Genomic DNA, 25,882 nt, shown 5'->3' on the forward strand with positions numbered 1-25,882 from the left:
GAGGGAAGAGAGGAAACCGGTAGGTTTTACAGGGTCCCTGGCTTGTGAGACTAGAGAGCATCCAAAGTCATTATTTCATGATAATATACAGAGTCAGTCATTCAGCTTTCATTTGGAAAAAAACCTTATGTATACCTACACCTACAGGAACTTTACATCGCTACTGTGTCATGGTTAAAACTCCGTACAGTCCCAGAACTCTGATTCAGCACCGATGATATAAATGAGGTCAGGGTTAGGTGCTTACGTTATATTTAAAACGCCCGCTTTTTCCACACCCCCACAAAAATCACTCTTGCTTTTGCAAAAAACACTTTTATGCGTTCAGACTATTCTGCAAATAGTCTCACTCAACCCTATTCTGCTGCTCGTAAAGTGAGTATTATCTAATTTTGAATATTCCACTGACATCAAACAAGACAAAAGCTGGTCCCTCTGTGAGCACATCTCATTGCTGGACCATATCTGTCAAGATACCGAGTGCTCACATCTTTCCCTCCCATCACCTTGTTCTGCCTGTTCGTCCCTCTGATTTCCTTTCCAGCCTTTGTCTAGAAATCCTTTCATTTTTCTATTAATCCTCTCCCTCTCTACTTACTTTCCATGTGAGCCAAAACCCCCAGTGACTAACATGGCAAGCATGCACCTTAAAATTCTTGCTCATTTTTGCTATTTTCTTCCAAAATAGGGACAAGCACTACGAAATTGTAAAAATTATATTTAAAATTTCTCCTCAGCTCTTTTCTTATACTGCAAAAAACCCCCAAAATATCAATTATAGAAACTATTAAAAAATAGCAAGAGAGAAAAAAGTTCCCGGCCAAGGAAAATTAAGTCCTCCTCTTTTTGTGCCTGACGGCAGAACAAAGTATACTAGGGTAATCATGAAATGGAAGTAACAGAAAGCTGGAAATCCGAAGATACCTGGGGGACAGAACATCAATTCAAGCATGCTGGCACAGATTAGAGTGCACCATTACAAGCGATGCTGATCAGAGTTATTAGCATTTTTCAGCATCTTCACCCTTATTGTGTAAAAGCTAAATTATCCCCAGCACTCTCAGACACAATTGTGTGTTATTTCCGTGGGGCAAGAGGGCATACAGTGTCTGGTATAACGACGGATTACCATTCTGGAATATTATAGGGTCCAAAACACAGGCTTACGTGTGAGCTCTGCTCTTAAAGCTGAAGGGTTCTGGATGGTTTTGGATTCTGTTCCAGATCCAGGGTCGTAATCCAGCTCCCGATAGTAGATCCGGTATCCCAACAGCAAGCCGTTTAGACTCTCAACTTTGGGTGGCTGAAAAACATTCACGTTAAAAACAGGCTTGTTAACATGCACCTTGCACCAAACATCCGTCACAACGGGCAGTAGCCGACACCGGTCCTGTGCAAAGGGAGACTGTGCTCTCTGGTGAATAAAATTAATAAATGTAAATTAAATATAAATTAAAAAATATACATGGTCAAAGGTTGTGTAATTTGAAAAACACAAGTTAACGGCAACTTTGATGATTTCACTCAGCTGTAGCAATTACAAAAGGCTCTTTGCTTAAACACTGACACCTGATGCACTACACTAGGAGCTAAGCTCCTTTCCTTCGTGGTCCACAGAAATTTGTGGGTGATAAAGAATACAAGCAAACATGTCCCTGAAAATGCATGTTGCTGGCCACCACCAGTGGAATAGCAAACTAGTATTTTACTTCTTTGGAGATGAAAAGAAATAAATTATTTTGTTGAAGACATTTCTTTGGTGGCTATTTTCCTTGGGGGCTGTTCATAGAGCATTCTTCATTTGGCATTATTTTACTGGAAGACTGATGAGAAAGTAACAAAGCATTAGTGTATTCAGGCTTTAATTAGGAAGATGAAAATAGGTCTCAAAGCCTCAGAGAGGCATTTAGAGAAGAGTCGCAGTATGACGGACTCTGGTGTGTTGCACAGGTCCAGTCCCACAGGCGAACCCACGTCTCCTCCGTAACAGCTTGGAGCAGCATGGTATGTATGACCATTGGGCTGGCTCAAATAGGAGGTTTTTTTCTTCTGCAACATGCTGGAAGATGCTCAAAGACATAGTGCCTCAGCAAGGATTCTTCAGCAGCCCCTCACATCTTCCTTCAGATACAGATAGTACACTGAAAAGGAGATTTTTGTCTGAATGGCTTGCTTAAATAAAGACAAGCAAAGAGATTCTTCGTGTTTGAGAAAAAAAAATTACTTTCATGAATCAAATACAGGCTAAGAACCGCAGAGAAGAAAAGATGCCCTGAGCCATTTATCTTCTAAAGATTCTTGTACTGAAATTTAAGGGGCTGAAAGTATAAATGAAAAGGATTTTAATGATGATCTCGCCTTTAATCCAGAAAGATCCCTAGCAGTCTTGAGAACTTTACTAAGGAAAACCTTCTGTCCATTGTGGAAAAAATTAACTGCTAGTGTGAAACACTGTCACAATAGAAGGTAACACCACATGTAATTTTAATGAAGAAAGTAAGAATATTTTTACAGGAAAAGAGAAAGATTTTTGGTAATAACCTAATATTCTGCTTCCAGAAATGACAAGAATTTTCCATTACTTCATTATGATGGCAAGAGGAGAGAGAGGGCTGTCCTGTCTCAGTGTAAAGGACTTTGCTTTGGGTGAGGGCTGAAGGAATTAAGTAGAAAGACTTCTTTTTTGGTTTCCATAAACTACAAAGTATGCAAACGAGAGTATAAGCAAGCTACACAGCTACCAGGAAAAGGAGCAGAAACTCCTCCTGCAAGACCTGCTGCTTTTGCAGTTGTCCTACCCTGAGTCTGCTGAAAGCAATCCAAAGAGTCCCAAGATCTTGCTGTACTTGCTCTGCATGGTTGGAGAACCTCATTCATCATTATGTTTCATGCTCATTATAGTGCTCCATCCTTTGGAGAAGGTCTGACCGCCTTTCACTATTGTTTAGCATCTGCATTACAGAATGATCTAGGAATATAGGGTTGTGAGGGACCTCAAGAATCATCAGAACTAGGCCCTTAAGACTGCAGAAAACAGCTTCTTCAAGTCCTTTGCAGAAACAGAGCAAGCTCCACCAGAAAACAAGCTGATTTTTCTGCTTCCCAGTATTCTTATTGAAAAGCTGTTTCAAGCCTCACTACTTGGGCGGTTAGAAACCTTCATTTAATTTCTAATCTAAATAATTCATAGCTAGTTTATAACCATTTGTTCCTGTGCTAACATTGCCTTTTGGGTTAAATTGTTCTTCTCCCTATGGGGCGTTTACTCCTGTGATGTATTTTCAAAAGGGCAATCATATTCCCTCTCAGACTCCATTTTAGAATGCAAATAAATCAACCTCCTGTACAACAACAGCCTTTCCTAGTCTCAGACTGAGCCCCTTGTTCAAGAGACTGAGTAAACAGACCACACAAAGCGACGACCTTCTCCAGGGCTGCCTGATGACATGATCGTTCATGGACCAGCTGGAACATTCTCCTCCACAAGGTAGAGAAGATGACATATGGTTTACTGCCAATTACTAGTATATCCATCATGATTTTTTTTTTTCTTTCCTAGTCTTCTGACTTTCCTCTTTTGTTTTCTGTATTCTACTGAAGCTGCCTTAGCTCTGATGGTGTCCCAGCAGAGAAGGGCTCCGCAGCATGGCAGTGTCCTTCCCTCCCTCTGTCCTGGCAGGGAGGAGTCACAACTCAAAGCGTGAGGACTGCCTTCTCCATGGGCAGGGTAAAGGGAGGCACTGTCCCACCAAGATGCATCTTGAGTGCATGACCACAAAGGAGGAGAGAGGCTGCAAGAAAACAAAGACCATCCAGCATGGAAATAAACTTCACAGAGTAAAAAACCACTGTGAACATTACATGGATTTGTATTTCCATTAATTATCATCTAGAAGGAAGGTGCTCTGGGAAAGATTCAATGTCTTTTCCTATTTTAATTATTAATGAATTTTTTAAAAGTAAAAAAAAAAAGTTGAGGTAGAATATCCTGCAGAATCTGAAAAGGAAAACACTACTGAAGCTGAGAAAGAGGCTGTTACTCCCTGCTCTGCCATATAGCTCCCTAACAGATAAATTCCTCATTGCAGTACAACACTGATTTGTTGATAGTGTTTTCTTTGTTTTCTTATGCTTTCACGTCATTCTCTATTTTTTCCTTCCTTTAAATTTAGGACAGGAAAGCTCAGAAAATAAATGACTTGAAAACTGTCTTTCTCCTTGCCATGGAAATGATGATTCTTTCCTGAAAAGGGTACGCTGCTAAAAGGTCAGGTCTTCTCCTTCCTATCTGTCCTTCATGGACAAAACTCTGCTTTTGATGTACTGGATTATTTAGGATTTTGTAGGAAGGCCTGAGGGATCTGCTGAAATAGGTAAAATGATTATGAGTGGCAGTCCATAATGTTGTACAGAAGTAAGAGAAACATTTTTGTCCTGTTTAAAAATAATTAAAAAAAAAAAACCCAAGATGTAAGTCTGAATATTTGTTATGTCTAAGGTAGAAACAGAACAGCGCATGATCCTGATGTTAACTGTAATGTCCTCCAGAACATTTGAAATAGCCTTGCATTATTGATACAACAAACCTCAATGGAAATTACTTATTTTCTTCCTACTTTAGATTTAAAAATAATGGACTGATTGGACCAAGCAGCTGAAAGCAGAGATAGTGCATCTAGAGTTTGTTTTGTGAATTATTAACACAGCTCAAAGTTAAAAATTTAGCTTTGCTTGGAAATCTACTTTCCCATTTAGCTTGACTGCTGTTTTCAGTTTACATTATTTCTGAGACACTGCTGTGAAACTTCTTCTTAATTGGAGGCTATTGTGGGACTTGAAGATTTTTGTTTATTTGAAAAATATAGTACGGCTGAATTACCAGGACCAATTAATATACATGTAGTAATGACATATAATTGCCCACAACTCCCTTGAGATGGCTCTGGCACAACAACCCCATTTCATTTTCATGAAATAAAAAACATCCAATTACCTAAACAACCACCTATTTCACGTTAACTACACACCAATAATCAGTCAATTGGGAGTACGTTTATTTCCACGGTACATCATGCCTCACATCCCCTTTGTATACTTGTTTTTCTTCACTGTGGGCTTTATTTGTAGGTGGGGTGGTAGATTTACATCTCTCCATTATTCCTTTCGTAAAAGTGTTCAACATGTCTTCTATTTGTTCAACATGCTGTAAGCAATGATGTTGCTTAGTATTATGCTGCGTGAACTTGGGCCAGCAACCCAGCAGTACAGCCAGGCGTATTTTTAAAGTGCTGCTGCATAGTAATAAACAGACCCTCATACATATATTTTTTCCAAAAATGCAAGGAGCCCCATCTGTACTGTAAACGCGTATGTACATTTTTCACCGTAATGCAATCTGTCCAAAGTTATCCTTACTATGTGTGTGGGACACCGTCTCGGGAGCAGGGTGGGCAGAGGCTTTCCAGGATAGGTTACGGATGACGTGCAGCACCCCACTGGGTTGTCTCTGTTAATGCTCACTCTGCAAAAAGAAGCCTCAGGCACCGGGTCACAAAATGTTCCAGCATCTCCCGGGAGGCCAGTATTGAAAGATAAAGGAAGGCAGAGGAAAAGCCTATATAAAACACAGACTTGGCACGAATACTTTCACATCCAACTCAGAGATATTACAGAGGGCTGAAACTTGCTTTCTTTTCTCTGAAGAAAGCTCAATTTTTAGCCCTCAAAGACCCAAAAGAGCATGTGGAGTTCCTCAAAGGTGTGAGCTGGATTTCGGGTGTACTATGCGCTTCTGATTATTTCAGGCAGCTGAGGAAGGCAGTATGCGATGCGAACGAAAACGAGCTTTTGATTACTGGATCTTTACCAGTGCCGCATTCCGTTGAAAGTTTTCAATGTAAATATGCTCATCTTGATATCAATGGAAGCTCAGGAGAATCTGTACAAGTAATGACCCTGAGCATTGCCACAGAAACTCCTTTACCTCCCAAGCTTTCCCTCGTGGGGCACAAAGTAAAAGCAACTGCTGGGAATTTCCATCCATCACTAAAATATATGCCTAGATCAGGAAAATAAGGAAGTGACTGCAGTCCTTCAACTTTACCGCAATACTTCCAGCTCAGGAAAACGTCCCTTGCAATGTACCATTAAGATCAACAAGTCAAAGCAACAAAAAAAAATGTTCCAGAAACATCAAAATTTTTCGTTTTACCTACCTGCCACTGCACAAGGACAGATGAAGTCGTGTGGGGAGTTACTAACACAGAACCGGGTGGTTCACCTGGAACTAAACAAGAAAAAAAGGAAACCAAAGCAGTTATAGCAACAGGGTGGAAAACAGGCAGGTTTTGTTAATCAGATTCGCTTTCTTCTCTGCTGAAGAAAACCTTCTATCCCAGCTGCTACGTGGTGGGTCTCAAAAGCAATGCGGTGGATACGAATACTGCAACCCAGGCAGCAGCCAGCCACTTCTTGCACATCCCTTGCTCTACCTGTGGCCTTGGCAACTTGGGCAGGAATAAGAGAAAAGCTGAGGGCATAAATCTGCAAGAAACTGCAGCATGCCAGCCACAAACTACTGGAACATGTTTGAAACGACAAGTTAAACCAGCTGGGTGTGCACTTGGAAGAGCCAGCAAACTGCTCCCAAATTTTCCATGATATTTTTGCCACAGCTGGAGCCAGCCCACCTTGGTTTTTGGAGCGTGTCTCATATATTCACAGATTATTTTAGTTAGAATAGCTTGATATACCACAGGTTAACCCGTTCCTGTGCCCATGGCCTATAGCACATACGCACACACGACAGCAGCTCGATACGAAGACGGGCAGACTTATCGGGAGCTGACAGCCCTCCACAGTGCAACGCTCGAGTGGCAACACCAGGTTTGCTCAGCAGAATAAATGTTCGGTTTGTTGAAGAGGTGGGAAGCTTTCACAGCGCTTCCCCGTTGTACTGGGAGGAGGCCAAGCACAATTCTGGATTCACCATAGCTAAATTCAAAGAGAACTGAAAATAAAATTTTAAATTCTGAAACACTCATTAGTACTGGTTACAGCCTGCACCAATAGAGCAGCCGCTGTCCAGGAAGGTGGGGTGTCAGGATGCCTTTAAAGGGGTGTCAGGGTGCCTTTAAAAGGCTGCCAGGCACGTTGGTGGAGTATTACATGGGTTCTTGTTTAACTTCGGATACTCCTGAGCTCTGTTCTCGGTTTTTCTGATTTCAAGATCACAATCTTTAAGCATTCCTTTGCAAAATTGTTTCCTATTTTTATATCTCAATGTCATATTTAGCTAGTCATTCCTTGCACTGTATTAAATATTGGCTAATTCCTAGCACCATATACATATATACACACACACGTATGTATCCCAGTATTACCCCATTTCCCAGGCTAAAGGTAAATATTGATGCTTTTTCACACTTTGCAGAGTTCCTTTCTCCATTCAAGACGAGTGCTACTTCTGCATTCAGACATTGACTTTATACAATCAAGGAATTAGAAGCAGATCTCTAAGGCTAAAAATAAAAGCCTTGTCAATGTCATTCACAGTTTATTAGCCCTGATCTGCAGGATTAAGTGCTCATGTTTCCAGGAGCTTCATACTCTTTCTTACTTATACCTCAGCAATTTTGCCATATTGCAGACCGATGTGGCTTGTGAGTGAAAACAATTGAAGAAACTTCTTCAAATGTATGCATGGTTCTACATTTATTTTTAATGTTCTCTTGTAAATTATTCAATTTCTGCAAAGATAATGGTTAGTGCAGAGTTTGGAAGCCAATCAAACGGAGTTTAATTCCATTTTGAGACTCCTGAAAGTATGATTCATTATCAGAGGGCACAGCAGGACACTTAAGGCTGCCTGTTATTAATTCAGCCACATCTCATTAGTACCTATATCAATCTCCTATGAACCAAACTGCATTGGCTGTTGAATTTGCACTCCACGGTCCCAGTGGAGAACACATTGCAGTGGGTCCAGCAAACCCAGGAGCACTGGGGAGCTCCCACCCCATGGCGATGCCCCCAGCGTGCCTCTCCTCCTCGCTTACCATCCTGCAGAGTTGTCACTGCCTCAGTCTCCGCACTGAAGTCACTGTCTCCGATATCGTTGGTTGCTTTCACTCGCAGTTTGTAGGAGGTGAAAGGGTTCAAGCTGTGGAATGTAAAAAATAAGGCTCAGGGATGAAATCTCTCTACAGAGAACCTGCCCATTGGCAACCAAAGTCATTGAGCCGTTTGCCTCTTCGCCACATCGCCTTTTCTTTGCCGCCTCCGCCAGCTTCCTCATGACATGGGGGTTTTCACACCCTTGCTGCCACCAGCATCTTCTCAGGTTTCCATCGGCCCCAGTTCCTGCAGGATTCGTAGCTGAATCGGGCTCCAGAAAACAGCCATGAAGCTGCAGTTCCTGGAGCAGCCTATGACTGGGCTTTGTTGGAAAGGACAAGATGTGCTGTTACTCAAGGTTTACATGGCTATGCAAAACCTGGCTTTCAGGGTGCTTTGCCTGAGATGATAGCCTCAAAACAGATCTGGGGGTCACCCTCAATGCACAGATGGGGACGGCAGGTACCGAGGAGGCAGGTAATGTGCCCAGGGTCGGCCAGCGCACAGCAGGCACTAGAATTCAGAGCCCCAGCCTTCTAACTAATCCTCCAGACCGTACTGTTTGATCAGTGCATTTTATTCCTACTGAATTTCAAATTAATGCTATTACCTGGATTATTTAATAAAGCCGGTAACAACAGATTCCCTGCAGCTCTTTTATCTATGCAGTGCTTTGAGATATGCAAAGAGTGATTTTCAGCTGACATAACCTTCGCAAAGATTCTTCTGTCTTGGCTTGGCAGGGAGAAGGTGTGGGGGAGGATGCCTTTTGAGTCACAGGCAGAGGCCAAAAATGCAGAGCTGTAAGTTACGGGGGATTTAGGTAATTAATTGGTAGTGTCTAGCCATCAGCTGGCAGATGTAACACTGACTACAAACCCAAGTAAAGTTACTTGTAAGGAATGATTAAACGTCAAGGGATAATGCATTCTGATGGGCAGCACTCTCGCATCACGCACGTACTACTCTTTCTGATTTTCACAGGAAAATGCTTTTAGCAAGGGGGAGAAGAAATCTTTTTCAGTAGTTCCACCCTATTAGGACACCGTTACTTACCTACAGCAGCTCGAATAATTGGAAACGTCTTTCTTGATCTTTTGTTTTCAGTAATGCCAACGTCAAGTCTAAATGACATAGTTGGTTTCCTTGATTTTGCAGGTTTTGACTAGAAAGATACTGGGGATAATTTAGGGTGGGTATAATACCTCCAAGGTCAACGAATCAGGTCTATGTTTGCACCTATAGCTGTCAAGTTTTCTTTTTTTCTGCACAGTTAGACAAAAGGGTAGCAATATATCTGCATCATCTGGCACATGACCAGTGAGTTGCCATATACCATAAGCACTGGTGTTTTTATAACAGAACTGAAAAATATGTATCTGAATGCTTTGAATACTTGATTCTCCAAAAGCTTACGGCCTTTTAGAAATAATCTGATTTGTACTAGCTGGTCAGTAGAGGAAATGGACAGCAAAACAAGTACCTTCTCACAGACATTCAATTGCTTTTGCAGATGTTACAAGGACTTTAATTACAACAGCATCACTGAGGATATAATGAAGCCTGAATAACAAAGTTTAAACATTCTGATGCTATCTATAAACTTCGGTATGGAAAATACAGATAAAAATGGTTCTCATTTCATCTGGAAAAGCTTATATAGAGATAATTGCAATGCAGCATTGAGGGTGGATTTTAACATCAGTCGCTACTCAAAGGATTTTTAACTAGTTGTATTTTACAGAACATTGTGTAGCTACATATGGTTTAGCCCGAGTAGCGTTATCTACCATGCTGAGCTTTCAGGAAGGGCTTCAAAAAGATGCACTGCAATCCAACTTTAATTAGATTTATTCCATGACCTTCAGCAAATCTCTCAACTACGGTTCATAACACCACCACTAAAATGGGAGCAGTGACCTCACTTAACCTCTCTCCCCCAAAAAGACCGTGAAGCTGACTGATGTTTGCTTCGGCTTCATAACTGTTGGAGGTGGAAAGTGTGGGAATTTCTATGCTAGCCCGGGATCATATGGTACCTTTCAATAATGCAGGACGTTGCCTCGTGGCTGATGGAAGAGGAGTAGGTTTGCCAGTCACCATTTGGCAGTTCCCGCACTTGTACTGTAAAATATCGTATAGGTGAAGATCCATCACTTCCAGGGACCCACTTCAACAGCAGACTCCGTGATGACACATTGCTCTGGGGGGTCATCAGCTGTCTGGGAGGTGCTGGCCGTTCTGCAATTAAACCATAATTTGGTCCTGCTTTGAGAGGAAATTCAAGCTAACAAAAAACTTGACCGCCTGATCGGGTTTTCATAGTGGTGATGCCACAGGAGATTGAACTTTTGGGTTTGTCCCATGAAGTGTGCAAGTCATCTCATTCCTTAACCTTCTACTGCAAAGAGGAGCTCTAAAACTGGTTCTTATGTCCCTGCATAAAAGGTCACCACTGAATATACACTTTCCTAGCAAGACATCAAACTTGGGGGGGTCTTAGCCTGGCAGGTTAAGGAAGAATCATTAGGATCAGCAGCCAAGCAAACCAAGGAAGTCTTTAATGAAACTCGCTGTGTTTCCAGCTGCAATTGCTCTTTTGACAGAATTTGTCTGTAAACTGGTTCACTTTTTAACCTGTGCTTACTACTTGGTACCACGGGACTACGTTCTCTCTGTGCTACATGGCATCCTCTTCCACCCGTTGCTCCCCAGCCAGGGCATGAAGAAGAGGAAGGGATGAGCTGGAACAGGCTGGCGTGTAGCAGAGTCTGAGCGCACAACTTACAGCCGAATTACAACTGAATTCCTGCACCAGCTCTCTCTGGCAAGGAACGGGGAATCACCAGCAGCTCCTGCTGCTGCTTCCAAACCCCAGCTTGGAACCCAACAGTGCAGAGCTGGGGCTTGAGTACCTGCGGCATTTCACTTCCAGACCTCCCTAATTCTTCCCTTCATGCCCACTAACCTTGAACCTGCAAAGTCACAGCAGGCAGTGCCAATGCTGAGGGAGATCTCTCCAGAGTAATTAACCGTTCACCTTTTAGAGGTGGCAGGGAATGGTAATGCAGGTGTAAGCATGCCAGTCCCCAGCTCTTTCAGTATAGATCTCCTTTCCCATCACCGTGTCTCTGCACTCCATCGATTTCAATAGAGAAACTCTATAGAGTGAGGAATAATTGTTTAATTGTTTATCATGAAGATTATTGATTCTGATTAAAATGTGTGGCATGTAATAAAGCAGAAATTGATTGGAGACACCGCAGTGACTTGCTTTCCAGAAGCAATTCAATTCCACTTCATCAGCACTTGCTTCCATAAACACACCTCCGCCGGCCTGCTTCCTCGCAGCTCGGTATGGGCGAGCACTTCCCTGCCCTGCCATCCCCTAAAACCATTTCCTACACGTTTTGGCATTTCTCTGCAGCATGCTCTTGCTGACATCAGTGCCCAAAGATTTGCAAGCTGTTAGCTGCAGGAAGCCCTCGGTGCCAGCAGCCCGAGCCAGAGTATGGCGCAAAAGGTCAATGCCTTACACTGACAGGCTGAGACAGGTATTCAGGGTTATTCTATCAGAGGGAGCGAGTGTCGTGCAGGGATTTAATACTCTCTGCTGATAAGCTTTAACCAGCTTGCTGTTTTGGGCAGGTCAGATCTTGCAGTCAGTCTCCCATGATTGGGTTTCCTTCTGCTGCTAATGGGAGATCTTAAAATCTCCTGTGTTGCAAGATATACTTCCTGACTGTTTGTACAAAACCGTTAGTATAAAGAGTTTATTTATGGGAGTTTAGCCACCAGCAAATGCTAAGGTGAGCTGTTTGTGCAGGAATGTAAGGCCAGGCCATATGACTCAATGGCCTCCTTTTAATTTCTCACTACATTTACATCTTCTGACTCAGTTCTGCCCTGATCACTGATGTTAAGTATTCTGAAGGATATCATACCAGTATGTGCATTCAAAGCACTACAGAAGAACCTCTGGCTAATACAGCTACAATACAACTCGGGATCTGTAAATCACAGGTATCACTGTAAAATGTAAAGATTTATATTGGGATTATCTAAGGAATTTAAAAGGACAAGAGTGACCAATTTAGCTAATTTTCAAGGGAATCTGCCTGCCTGCCTACCTTACTATCAAGGACTACAAGTATATTAAATGCATTTTTGTTAATGGAAATTAAATGTCTCTTCACTCTCGGATATTTATTGTCCTGTATACAAGTTGCAGGCTTATTTGTTTGTTTATTTACTTGTTAGCAGAACAGCTGCACTGGATAAATGTCTTTGTCATCTCCTCATATCAATCTTGCTGATGTGAGATTACACATTTTTCTCTTCGCACGTTACACATAGGAACACTTCAGTTAACTCTCAGTGCCTTGGGACTCGGTTCCATGGCATGCATAGAGACACAGTAGAACCATCCATCAAAAAGAGAAAGGGTTCAATTTATACCATGACTTGCCAATTCAAGATAACCCTAAAGCATAGCTAGCAATGAGGGATCAGTGCTCCCGCAGCGGAGCTGGGAGTTCTGCCTTGACCTATTGTGTACCCAGCAAGAGCTGGTGCACGGTCTGGGAAATGTGAGCACATTTAATTGAAAAGGAGAGGCTCCAAGCTTCGAGGATTCACTTTATTGGGCATGGCGGGTTTTTTCTGAAACTTCCACATGTTGGAATTCAAACTTCCACTTTGACAGCAATCAGATAGGGGTGGAAGAAACCTTGAGCTGATAAATCTCTTTGATGGACAGTATCTTTAGGAGAAGTACTTTAAGTTTCCTAATGCAGCTCTAGAGGTTCTTTCTCTGAGGACTGCACTGTTACGCACTGGGAAGGCAGCACGTGACCTGGAGAGCTCTGCCAGTGGGAATTTTAACACCAACCAGACAGGCCAAAGGCAGTTGAAATGCACGCCACTGGTCCTCACTGCTGGTGGTAGACCAGCAGGCCAGTGTCCTCTCTTCTTAGAAGTATTATAGGAAAATAATAAGGAAAACACTGTGGGGCAAAAGAGCATAGGAAAAGCTTGCTCCTATGCTAAATGATTTGCAAGGTGTAGAAAGGACTTAAAATGAGAGATTGCTTAGTAGGCACATTTTAAGAACTAAATTAAGTATTATTAGTTGTATTATAGCACAAGACTCGGGCAAGAGCCAAGACCAGGCACACAAGCACATGCAAAAGTGCTAACAATACTGAAAGACGTCTATGGAGGTCTGCCCTGGTTACCTGAAGTGTGCTTCTCTCTGAACTGTGATTTTTATAAATCACAGAAGTTGCATGGTTTTCATTTTTGAGAGGGAAGTTTTCTTAAAGATCAATATGCAGACAGCACAATGGGTCAGAGCAGCATGTGGCAGAAAATCCAGTGATGCACAAGGGAATGATGCTGGTAAAGTTACCCTGGCTAGTTTTGACTTTGCCAGATCAAGAGACCACAGATGTCCTGTGCTTTGCAGGGGAACATGGCATATGGTACAAGACCAGAGGAAAGCCCACACTCCTGTTTCCTACTGATGTATCCTCTTTTCGCTCTGAATTAAAAAAAAAAAAAAATCTTCATGCACAAGTAGAAAATATAAAATTTCTAGATGGCAGTTCTAGAGATCTGTTCTAAGACTGAAGAATCAAGCAGTTACTTGAGCCAAAGAATTAGAAACAAGCATTGATGCAGAGTAGATTCTGTAAAACCTTATATGTGCTTCACATTTTGACACGCTTGGTATCTAAGCACTGGTTTCATTTATACACATGTAACTCCTGCTTTCTTCAAGTAGGTTCCCTACAGAACAGAATTTGATTGGGGATTCAGAATGTGAATAACCATTTTATGCCTGATGCAAGATTTCTGGGCAACCCAGATGCAAACGCTCCGCTCAAGTGTGCGGCAGTGAAAGGCCAGAGTAATTACTAACACCTTAGGTCAGGACTGAGGTACAATGGAGGAGCTGTGGAGAAATCCTGCAACATCATCGCCTCTCATTTTGCGTTCCCTAATCAATATAATTCATCCATCACTTACTTTCTTAAGATTGCAAACTTTCTAGAAAACGAGAAAGCTGAAAAAAAATCTGACTGCAGAAGGAGGCCACATATGGCCAATACAGCAGCTGATGGAAAAATCAATCTCCAGCAGCCCGGCAGGTTAGAAGAACTGTGTCTCATAAAAGTCAGTCTTGCTCACCAGGTTTCTCAAATCACGATGTTGCTATGGTTTGGGGCAGGTTTATGGGGTGAGAAGGAGGAGGTGTACAGGCTGTAGCCTGTTATTAAAATTCCCCTAAGTGCAGCACAGGCTCCAAGGCATGCAACAGAAAGTACCTCAACCTGTGGCTGCAAGCATTACCTCTTTTTTCTGTTGTGATCACTGTGGCTTCCAGAGGCTCTCCCCAGCCTTGCCTGGTCTTGGCAGACGTCCGAAAGATGTATGCTGACTCAGGGGTGAGGTCTGTAGCAGTGAACTGCCTGACTGTTGAGCCAACCTCCACCGTCGTGAACTTGTTAGGGCTGCTGCTGGCCAGCCGATAGGCAATCTGATACCCTGAAACCACAGCATCAGCAAGAGAGAGAAAAAGCATTAGGATTTTTTTCTAGCAGGGACAAAAAGAGCACCAAAAATATTAATTTATCATAATTACTTGCTTATTTGAGACCAGAACAAAGTAATTTATTTCCTTTAGTGCTATGAAACTCCGTAACATGGCAGTCCTCACCCAGTCCAGCGTCGTACCTTACGAGGGAAATCACACACTCTGGCAAACACAAGGGTCTACTGGATGTAATCTGCCATGAAACTGATTTCACTTTCCATCCTTTATACCAACAAGATACAAACCCAGTTTAATCTTTCCTGAGCATACTGGTACCTTTTTGGAAAGGCGAAGGAACAAACAGAGCCCGTGAAATCAAGCTTACACGGTTGAGCCAGTTCAAGACAACAGTCTCTGTTTCAGCTGCGCACACACGTGCACATGTACGCACACACGCTCACACGCTCTTCTGCCCTCTCACCGTTTCAGCATTGGCTCAGACTGAAGGTTCTTCAGCGGCAGAACACCTGGATTGCCCAAACCACGCAGCCTCACGGTGCCCACATAAAGGCTTGCTCCTGCTTTTTGCACTTGCCTTTTTCGCTCCCCGGTAACTGCACAGCAAGTGCCAGAACTGCCCACAAAAGCATCCTCCTTCCCTCACTCAACATTGCTGCCCTTGCCCACAGCCCGAGGAAGAAGCCTGCAAGCTGTGAGGTCTTGCTTCAACCGCGTGGCACTTAATAATCAATTTTGTTGACGACTGTAAAGTGATAAACCCCATTCCAACCTGCCTGACAATTAGGAGTTCACAGTTTAGCCTGTATTATTAATGATCCAACCGTGCAAAGGAGGGCTTCCAGAGCTCTCACGCACCACTAGCAACAACTGTCCCCCAAAGAGGATCTGCCAAATGTTCAAATCCATTCTGTAAACCCAGCAATTGAATCAGGCTCTCACTTCTGGAGCTCGATGGTAACTTTCCGTCCAGCTGCTGACTTCCAAAATCAATTAATACCAGAATTGTTGTGGGGCTTTATTGCCCAAACTGAATACCGTTGTATGATTAAATGCTTCATGGAGTTACACAGGGCAGAGGACAGCCAACAAATCCAAATCAAACCAGCTGAAAACAAAACAATCATGACACGATTCTGCCAACCCTCTGCTCATCTTCTGAACGACAAAGGGGTCTGCAGCACCTGAGACCATCTCTTTCTCCTGGAATTAATATCCCAGCTAGAGTCTGAACTCCCACCACATTTTGGCTGTAACAAGAACAAGGGGAGCCAGACCTGGCCTGCTTCATTTGTAGAAGGTCAGTGCATGAAAATGGAGGGTTTTATCTTACCTGTGGCTATTAGACAAAATCAATGACATTTATTTCCCACTGTGAATATGCAACAACTGCCACAAGCTCACTCACCGAAAAGGCACAAACGGAGTTCCTGCGCTCTCTTGAACGAATGCCATACTTGCGTGTGGCACATGCTGTCATGAACGGTGGAATTTATTTGCGATACAGATGGTATTAATTTTGGTGTGCTGATTCTCAGACTGCTGTTGACGACACACCAGCATTTCCTTCCCCTTTTTGCTTGGGCAGCTGCGAGAGGACGTGGGGCCACAGCCATAGCTGCCTCGCATGGAGCAGGTTGGATTGCGCAGACACCTCCAGGAGTGACTTGGCTTTTCCGAGCACCTGCGACTTCAGCCCGAGCTCCCACCGGCTGCGGTTCCAGACAGGTTTGGGGATAGAGCAGATTCACTGAAGTGCCGTAATTCGCTCTGGGCACCCAGGTTTGAAAATGGGATCAGCAGCGAAAGGGTCCCAGCGCCCGAGCGGGCTCACCTCCTGCTGCCTGGGGTACCCCCCACACCGCAGCAGCTGCTGTCTCAGGCGTATTCCTACAGCAACTTTTTCACAGCTGGGTGGCCAGCATTAGACTGCTAGATTAAAACTGGCCCGATTTTTCAGAGCTCTTGAGCGTGCTTAGACCGCAAAGTCTTAGAATCTTACAGCTTGGACATTTCATTTTTCCACCTGCAAACTGCCCTGTTTTATCCACAGCACCAGCTCTCCCGTTACTGGTCCAGTGTATTTCACCAAAGTATTTCTGTACCTTCAGTATGTTGATCTTTTTTTAAGTCCACAGAAAGAGAGATAGCAATGGGGAGAAGGAATGGATACACTACAGTCTTTTTTTGTTTATACAGATGTGAGGAACATGGGAGTGAAAATGCCAGTGCAGGGTCTCAATAAGGGGGAAAAATAGTCAGAGAAAACCACTGGGGAAATTTTTACAGCAGCTAAGAGATGGAGGAAGAAGCAACTAAGATTGCTGAAGAAGTTTGATAAAGGGACATAAGACGTAAAGAATAAGACCTGGAGGGAAACAGAGAATATTAAAAGAATAGAAAAGTTGATTTATCTAGTTATTAAAAGATAAGTATGATATCTGAGACACATCCTTGCCGAGCAATTTCCTCTCTTTTCTAAACCTTTGTAAAATACAATGTGTAGTTAAAATGTAAGGAGGGAATAGAAAGATAACTATTTACTGCTAAATGGTGGTACTCATGCTGGAAAGCCAATTACAAACATGCTCAGATTAGGCAAAGGAACACATATATATCTAGGCCGTTATAATAACTTACACAGGAGTGGTTCCTTGGCTAGTGTAAAAACTAATTTAGCCATGAGAAAGAAGAAATCGCTTGTCACAGCCTGTCTGTCTGACAGGCTCCACAAACTCCCTTTCAATGCATCCCTCTGAAAAACGGTACCAGCCCGCACTGTCCTCGCCTACATCTGCTGTGTTGGCTGACAGTCTGGGTAAATGTCTATTTTCCTGGATATCGCAGGCAGAGTTTACACAACCAAAGCTCTCACCTTTACAGATTTCGTTAGAAACTCAACACTTCCCTCGGTCTGATTCAAGGGTACATATCCAACCTCTGCACCTGAACTCAGCTCACTCTTCTTGCTACAAACCACCTGAGAGATACCCGGTATCTTAATTTTGATCCCCTACATCACCTTCTCCTATTAGACACTTTGGGACAGCCAGGATACATACTGGCATAAAAAAACGTCGCTTTTCTTTTTTCTGCGTGACACAGAAGGCGCAGTACTTAAACTACAGCTCGGATAATAATCAGGGCTAACGCAAGATCAAAAAGATAAAATTATTAAGTTGATGAATTCCAGCAACAAGGGATGGGAGAAGACAGGAAATGTTAAGTGAAATCAAACGAGGCAAATCAATAGAGGTAAATGGAAAGTGTTCAAAGAGAAATTAATGTATGCTCGAGGGCTATAAGAGGCAATAACTGCAATTGCTGCAGTGGAGGAATAAGGAAGCTTCCTTCCCTTATTAGATTACGACAATAAGATGTCGCGGATATCTTGGATTAAAAAAAAAATAAAAATCAAAGCTTATGAATGAAAGTAAAATCTTCACAAGGTGATCAGAGCAAACTTTTCTGGGAAAGGAATATCTTACAGAATATGAAGTATCCGAGTGGTCAATAAGAAGAATTCATATTGTTTTCTTCATTTTTCTCTCTCTCCCCGCCCCCCCCCCAGCATTAGATCCCAAATCTTTTCTGCTACTGGGAGTTCTGAGCTTCACCAGGCCAAAACAGCATTAAAAAAAAAAGCCCTGAAAGATCAACTGTTCAGGAGTTTATTTATTCATTGAAACTAGGTTTATTTTTGCATTAGCATCTTTTTAAGTAATTTTTGCTCAACTGCAAGCAGTTTCATGAGCTACGCTTTCTGAACTCAATAAATGGCAACAGTCTGAACCGCCTGTTAAATGTTAGGTCATTGTAACACAACCAGTGGATTCCCCAAAGCGAACAGGCAGGAAGATGACAGCACACCATGAATATAAAAAAGCTTTCAAGCTCATCACCATACAAAGCCCTTCAGAACTGACAGCACCCGTTCACGCAGGCCACGGTGCAGCAGAGATACAAACATTTATTAATTTGTCACAGAACTCAGGGAACGCCAAACGATCCTGGGAGGTTAGGGTCTGCCTGGCGGAGCAGCAATCCAGTTTGTTGATTTTACTGCTTATCTGTTTAAGGGCCAGCGGGTGTGCAAATGCAGTCTGGGATCAAAATATGAATTTGCAAACATGGATTACATCCTATTGTGGTTCCAATTCTCAGTGGAGCTGTTGCACTCTTGCAATAAGCTTCAGGTAAACGCTAAAGACAAGGATACCGTGAGGAATACTAACCAGGGCCTGGAAGGGTGCTGGTGGAGCTCTCATTTTCAGAGGAAGCTCATAGCTAGAAGTGCACATATCCACATTAATGCATCATTTTTCTTTAACAGTATTTGAAGGAACTGTGTTGGGTGCTAGCTGAATTCAGTGCAGAAAAGAAGACAGTGTGAAGCCTCAGATGGTTAGCGTAACAACCCCAAAAGGAGAAATGGAAATATCTAGCAGTCTTCCACAGTAAAATATTTAAACAAATAAACAAGTGGTTTTCCCTCTTGGTGCCTGCCAGTATTTCATCCTTCTAATCTCTCTCTGAAATGCTAGAACATGTTTTGATATAGATTACAAAAATATTAGCTGCAAAGGTGCTTGTATACTCAGAGGACAAAGCTAGCAGAGCAGGAACATTAGTTCAAAGGCTCTGAATAGAAGTTGCTCTTGCAAAGCAAGTACTGCTTCTTTCCAACCCCACTAGTGAACAGAAGGACACCATGCAAAATTACGTTACCTTATTTTTTCCAACAATTCTACTTCAGTGCACTTGACTCCGGTGGTTACAATGGTGTTTTGAAAGTTCATTATAGTAACGAGATTTAAAAGGTGGACAGGAAAAAAAAACCTGCAGCCTTTACTTAGAACGTTACACATTGTTTTTTATCTATTTTTGAAGCACTCCTCACTTCTTAGGAAAGATCACAGAAGTACCCAGCATGAGTAATTTTTACTTTTTCTCTCTGACATTGGCAGCTAACTACTTCCTCCATGAACCTCAGTGTTTCTACTGTCAAAAAAAATAAAGGAGTGAGAACTGTTGAATAAAGACAATGGACATCAAAGAGGTGGACTGGGGGAACTGGCAGGTAACGTCCCCCTGGGAAGGAATTCTAAGGGGAAAAAAGAATTCAGGTTAGCTGACAGTTTTAAAAGAGACCAAAAAAAAAGTACAACTATCCCAACGCAGATAAAAGATGTTAAGAGGCCAATATGTTTGCATTCAGAGCTCATTAATGACCTGAAAATCAAAACTGAATTGGACAAAAGTTGAAACAGGACATGTGTCTAAGGGAGTGTATAAATAGACAGCACAAGCATGTGGGGACAAAATCAGAACGGCTGAAGTGCAAAGTGAGTTAGAGCTTAATGGGCATCAAAGGCAATGAGAAAGATTTTATAAATACATTAGAAATTCAAGAGACTGAAGGAGGACAGGTCAACTACTGGGAAGAAAATATGAAAAAACCACAAGAGAGGTGAGAGAAAAGAACAGAAGGCTGATATCTCCATCGCTTCATTTTCACACACAGAGAAAAGTTGATGCCGACTAGATACTTAACACAAATTAAAACTGACAACAATTTAAGTAGGGATGTAGGCTAGAATAGAGAACAGGTTAACAAATATTTAGTTAAGCTAGATGTAATCAAGTCAGAAAGTCATGATGAAATGTGCCCTGCAGTGCTTATAGAACTAGCTGGAGCCATCTCCGAATAATTAGTGATTATCTTCAAGAACTTGTGGAGGACAGGTGACATCCCAGACTGTTACAGGGGGGCAAACAGAATACCCCACCTTTTAAAATGCAGAAAGAAAAAACACAGGAATTATGCACAAATCAAGTTAAAGTTCAATACCCAGAAAGATCCTGGAAAAAAATATGAGTCAATATATAAGCATCCATGAGGATAACAAAGTGCCAAGGAACAGCCAATATGTATTTGTCTGGAGCAAATAATAAATATCAAATAATCTATTTTCCATTTTGACAGTGTAATTGGCCAGGTGGGAAGAGTAGATATCATCCACAGTGACTTTAAGTAAGGCTTTAATATGGTTGCACACAGCCCTGTCAAAAGCAAACAAGAGAAGCAGAATCTAATAAAAATACTACACATTTTGACTTGAACACTTTTTTAAAAAAAAAGTCAAAGTGCCATCAGTAGTTTGCCAACAAATTGGGAGAACATATTAAGTAAGGTCTCATGAGAGTGTCTGGTTCTGTTCACGATTTTCGTTAGTGACCTGGTTGATGGAATTGCCAGTCTGCTTGCAAACTTCAAAAATAAAACCAAATTGTGAGTGGCTGTGAGCACTTCAGAGGACAAGAGTATAATTTAAAATCATCTTGATAATGAGGAGAGATGGTTTGGAATCAGTAAGATGAAATTCAATAAAGGCACCTGCAAATTATCACACTTACAAAGAAAAAGCTTAATGTACATATAAAAGAGGGACTGACTGATCTGGAATCGTACTGCAGAAAAAGGGTAGGAATTAATAGTGCATCATAGATGTACTTAGTTACAACATCAGTGTTGCAAAAAGGCCAAGTCAGGGCAGTATCAAGTATCCTGGGATGTGTTACTGGGAATGGACTGTGCAAGACGTCAGAAACAACAGTCTACACGCTAAGCATGCCGAGCATTCTGTAAGGGACACCCTTCCCCTTTCCTTCCAACCCTGCACTTGTATGATTTTCTCATCAACGTAGAGGCAATGAGTAAGAACCAACTGAGAAGGGGATGCATTGCACAAAGCGCTGTGCAAAGACAAAATAAGAGTTCCTACTCCACCGAGCTTGCAACTTCAGCAAATCAGGCTGACAAAGTGCAGCAACATGAGACATTGGAACACAGTCGGGAGAGCAAAATCTCTTTTGTACTTTCTCATCTTTTCTATCAAATGATTTTTCTTCTCCTTAACCATAGCCTGTGATTCAAAACCCAACCTCTACTGAGAGCAAGCTTCTAGGAAGGCAGTTCCTTAAAAAAAAGCAACAAATCAAACCCACAAGACAACCTGGAAGCCAAGCTTCCCTGAGCTGCAGAGAAACCCTGCGTGGATCCGTCTCTGACAGCTAACGACTGCCAAGCTTCACACAGACTCTTTCTCGTGCTCAGAAAATCCCTGCAGTGTTTGCCTTCGGAACCCATTTGATGATTTCCCTCCATCTTCAGGATCACCCCCTGAGCACTTTGGGAAACTACACACCTGAGCAAACACTTTGAGTTCTCGACTCAAGATTTACGTGCATTGCAAGACCAGTCCTTCACTTAAAGGGATGCCACCAATGTAGTAACATCTGAAGTAGGCAACACTCCACTCAACAACGAAGGCTTTAGGAAATATTGCTAAAAGACTACACGCAAGCCTGAATGATGGCAGCAAAATTAGAAGCAGAAAGGTCTGGCAGACTGAGAACTAAACAAAACCCAAAAGCTTTTGCTTCCTTTCAGAATTGAGAGACAAATCTTTACTCACCACCTAGAATTACTGTAAAATGTGTTTAACATCAGCAGAGAGCACAAAAGTGCTGGGTAACTATTAGCTACTTCAATTTTAGAGGCAAGAATGGATTTTTACGTTGAAAAAGTCTTCACGTTTTAAGTACAAGTAGAGGCTGGTGCACATATTGCAAAGGTAACCCAAGAGTTACAAGAGCAGGAAGGTAAGAAGGTTTTTCATGAATTCCTGTCATGCCTTGTTGCCTATATTTCCCTGGATGAAAAGCCAAATATGAGTTAACTCCTTGCGACCTGCCAGACAGTATTATCCAAAGGAAGCAATGAAATGGAAGCACACGTGAAGCTGAAACGTTGGGCATGCCCAGCAAAGGTGAGTTGGGGGGGAAGAAGAGGAAAATCCAGCTCTCCCCTGCTGCAGCTCTACGGGCACGTTGCCCAACAGCCAGGCAGACAGGTTACAAACCCAAATGCAGATGGGAAGAGAGATGACAATTCAAACACAATGCCACGAATGACATGTAATTCTGGCTCAGGAAAACACACACCATGGAGCTGGTCGGACTTTTCCTCCTCACCACAGGGTACCACGTCTCTCAGCTGACACCGACGTATTTTCTGTTCTTTAGCCACAGATTTGCTTATGTGTGGTTTCTAATCCGACATGCAAGGGGAAGGAAAACGCAGCAGCCGGAGCTCACTCTGGTCTCCCATCCTCTCCTCCCAGCCCTGGGTTTGCTGCTCCCTCTTACCCAGAATAATTCCGTTGGGCTCCTCCGGCGGCTGCCAAACAATCCGTACGGATGTCAGCCTCACCTCAGGGAACACCAGCCTCACGGGCGGCCCAGGGGCTGGAAAGAAAACCAGACCATGCTAGCAAGCATTGCGTCTCAGAGGAATTACAAGCTCTCCGCTCACCTGACATAGGAGGCAGCTCAAGCTGTATCTGCCTGGTAATAAATAGATGGTTGGCAGCGCCTATATACATATATAACATACATGCATGCTGAGGAATCCTGTTCATGGCCAAATGCCTCCAGCACCCATGGACACCAAACGCAGCACAGAACCAGTGCACCCTACAGTGTTTTCCCGGACCTGTGGAATGCTTTTAGCGGGATGCTGTGACAGAAGAGTGCTGACCTCTGCATGAGTTACCCCTGCACTCTGCAGGAAGTGTTTTGTTAAGCCAGAAGTCTGAATGTGTTTTCAGCCCAATCAAATTACTTAATGAAGTTGCTTGTAGAAACCAACGTTTATTCCATTACTATTGAAAAGATTTTGATGAAAAAAAGAGAGACTTTTTTTTGGTTCATCTTCATTGGGAATAATAAACAGAAGCCTCTGACACTGGTATTAACCTCCTGTGAATACTGCAAAGGTAATGTAACTAAAAGTAACTTTAGCATCTGTAAAGCCAAAATCACTTTAAGAGTTGAACTAAATTTCTGTAAAACCCTGCCAGCAGGAATGCTCCCACCACACCAGTGTGATAAGGCAGCACTGGGGCGCAGGGCTCGCTTGGGTCCTTCAGCACATGAAACTGCACTCGGGAGTCCCTGAGCTCGTGGAAAGCACTGGGGGCAACTGCAAAAGGAAACTGGTCTGGTCATCTTCCAGGGTGAATGCCTTATTTTTGGGGGAAAAAACTGAGAATGGATTTCTGAAGTTGCAAATTTGGTAACTCACCCTCAGTACAATCCAACCCAGACTTGTTTATTGCTTTCAATAGTAGTACTCTTTTTTCCTTTTTTTTTTTTTAAGAGCATGATTGAACTTCAATAGGAATTTATAAGTGCAATCTAGAAATTGTCTTCAATAGAAATTTTCTACACTTAGCTTCTACAATTTTAGAAGTTTTTTTTCTCTTCATCAGCTGCAGAGAAAGAAGAAATGAGGGACTCTGGTTTTCTGTGATTTTGCCAAATCCCTGGCCCCTGGCCAATGAAATAGTGCCAAGTTATACTAGGTAGGGATCCAGTCCTTTTGGTTTGAAGTTGAAAAAACAAAAAAAACCCACAAACAAACCCAAACACCCACCCCCCCAACCCACCACCAAATAGCTGTAGTTTGGGCTGTTGTCTACACTTGTACCACTGAAAGAAAGCAGTGTTAAAGGTTGGATCAAATAAAATACTTATTTTTGTAATCTGTAAACTTACCGTCATCCTTGGTTCTTTCTATAACTGCGGGAAAGCTGGGGACTCCATCGCCGATACGAGTGAATGCCAATACCTGGATCTCATAGACCACGTATTTTCGCAAGCCAGACAGCAGGAAAGACTGAGTGTGGTTACCTCTTACTATTTGGCTCTTTGGTTCAGTCTCTAAATCTTTTGCTTTGAAAAGTATCTGCAGAACAAATGTATATGAAACGTAGAAAGGAAAAGATTGTTACATGAGGACTGAAAAAAGGACATTTTAGATTCCTCCTTTTAACAAAGTATAAAACGAGATTATATTCACCAGTCACCCTTTTAAAAACCAGCATACTTCCTATACCTTCTCCAGCTCATTTATGAATAATATAAATATCCAACAGGTGAATAACAAATATCAAATGCGAAAACATATCCAGGTAATGCATTAAAAATTAAGTAAGCATGAATCCAGTTGTGTACCTTGTAACCCAGGACAAGACCATTCTGCTCGGACTCGGGGACTGTGGCCCATGTCAGAAGGATCTGGGTCGAACTCACGGCTTCAGCAGAGACATTCTCAGGAGGACCAGAGGGAACTGGAACGCACGGCACAGCCAAAAGCAAAAATAGGTAAGACGTACTAGATAATGGTGCTCCATTCCCCCAATCTGCTTGGGATTGTTCCAGGATCCCATAGAAGAGGATTCAAATCCAAAAGGACTGGAATAGGTTCTAGACAATCCCTTCTCCTCTCGTACTCATTCTGCACCGTTTTTGTATTCCAGCCTGCTTCACAGTTTCTTGCCAGTTTATCTCAGAAATCACAATGTTTGTAAAGAGCTAAACATTTAATAGTAATCAGTATCTACAGATAGACAGTAAATATAGACAGATATGAATAAATTTCAGGTTCTATATACTTGCAGTAATTAGAATCAAGTTTAAATCGCTGGACTTCTAGAGAAGTCTATCTCCTAGCATTTCTTTCCCATACATTTTATTTCCCTATGCCAAAAGCTAGAAATCGTTATGAATGGGAGTTTATCTTATGGTACGATCTGTTCTAACAAGAAGTTTTACGCCACCCTGACTTCCTATATTATCTGAAAGGAAATTATAGCATCTGGTCTAGTGTTAGCAATAATTCCAATCACCGGATTGCACTCCCAGTTCAGTAAAAAGTTCTTTAACCTCTAAGCCCTTTGATTATGTGATAGCGCTCAACATTTGCAATACATCAATTATAGACGGCCGCATTAACGCAAGGTGTATTTTCAGGGACTGATACCGTGTAAATGAAAGATATGCCTATTTCATTTATGTTGCAAAATTGGCTCTTATGAAACTAGAAACTTCATTAGAACTGATGGCACAGGAACACTGTAATTTTCTCTGACTCGAGAGAAGAGCAAACTTGCATTTTCTCACGCCATTAAAACTCTAACCACTGCAGAACCACACAACTGCAGGCTTTTGCAGGCAAGCTTAATAGCATGCCATGTTACGCAAAGCAGAATTTGAGGCTATTTTTAAGAGTTCACATTTTACGCTGCCCTTTTGCATTTTTTTCCCCTGTGGCATTTCCAGCATCTGAAGGGTACAATCTTTTCT

General features: G+C 42.4%; 1 protein-coding gene across 1 annotated transcript in view; it reads right to left on the bottom strand.

Annotated features, from left to right (window-relative positions):
- The window catches only part of SDK1 (sidekick cell adhesion molecule 1), a gene marked incomplete at its 5' end in the record, with an annotated part of 412,638 nt that overhangs the window by 46,514 nt on the left and 340,242 nt on the right, over positions 1-25,882 (bottom strand). Inside the window, 8 exons of the mRNA XM_082006804.1 lie at positions 1,168-1,303; positions 6,216-6,286; positions 8,058-8,161; positions 10,155-10,356; positions 14,470-14,664; positions 22,883-22,981; positions 24,293-24,482; positions 24,752-24,867. Of these exons, the coding sequence (XP_081862930.1) occupies positions 1,168-1,303; positions 6,216-6,286; positions 8,058-8,161; positions 10,155-10,356; positions 14,470-14,664; positions 22,883-22,981; positions 24,293-24,482; positions 24,752-24,867 (1,113 nt within the window). The remainder of the gene's footprint in view (positions 1-1,167; positions 1,304-6,215; positions 6,287-8,057; positions 8,162-10,154; positions 10,357-14,469; positions 14,665-22,882; positions 22,982-24,292; positions 24,483-24,751; positions 24,868-25,882) is intronic.

Source organism: Phaethon aethereus (assembly GCF_964289735.1).
Source record: "Phaethon aethereus genome assembly, chromosome: 15".
Lineage (NCBI taxonomy): Eukaryota > Metazoa > Chordata > Aves > Phaethontiformes > Phaethontidae > Phaethon > Phaethon aethereus.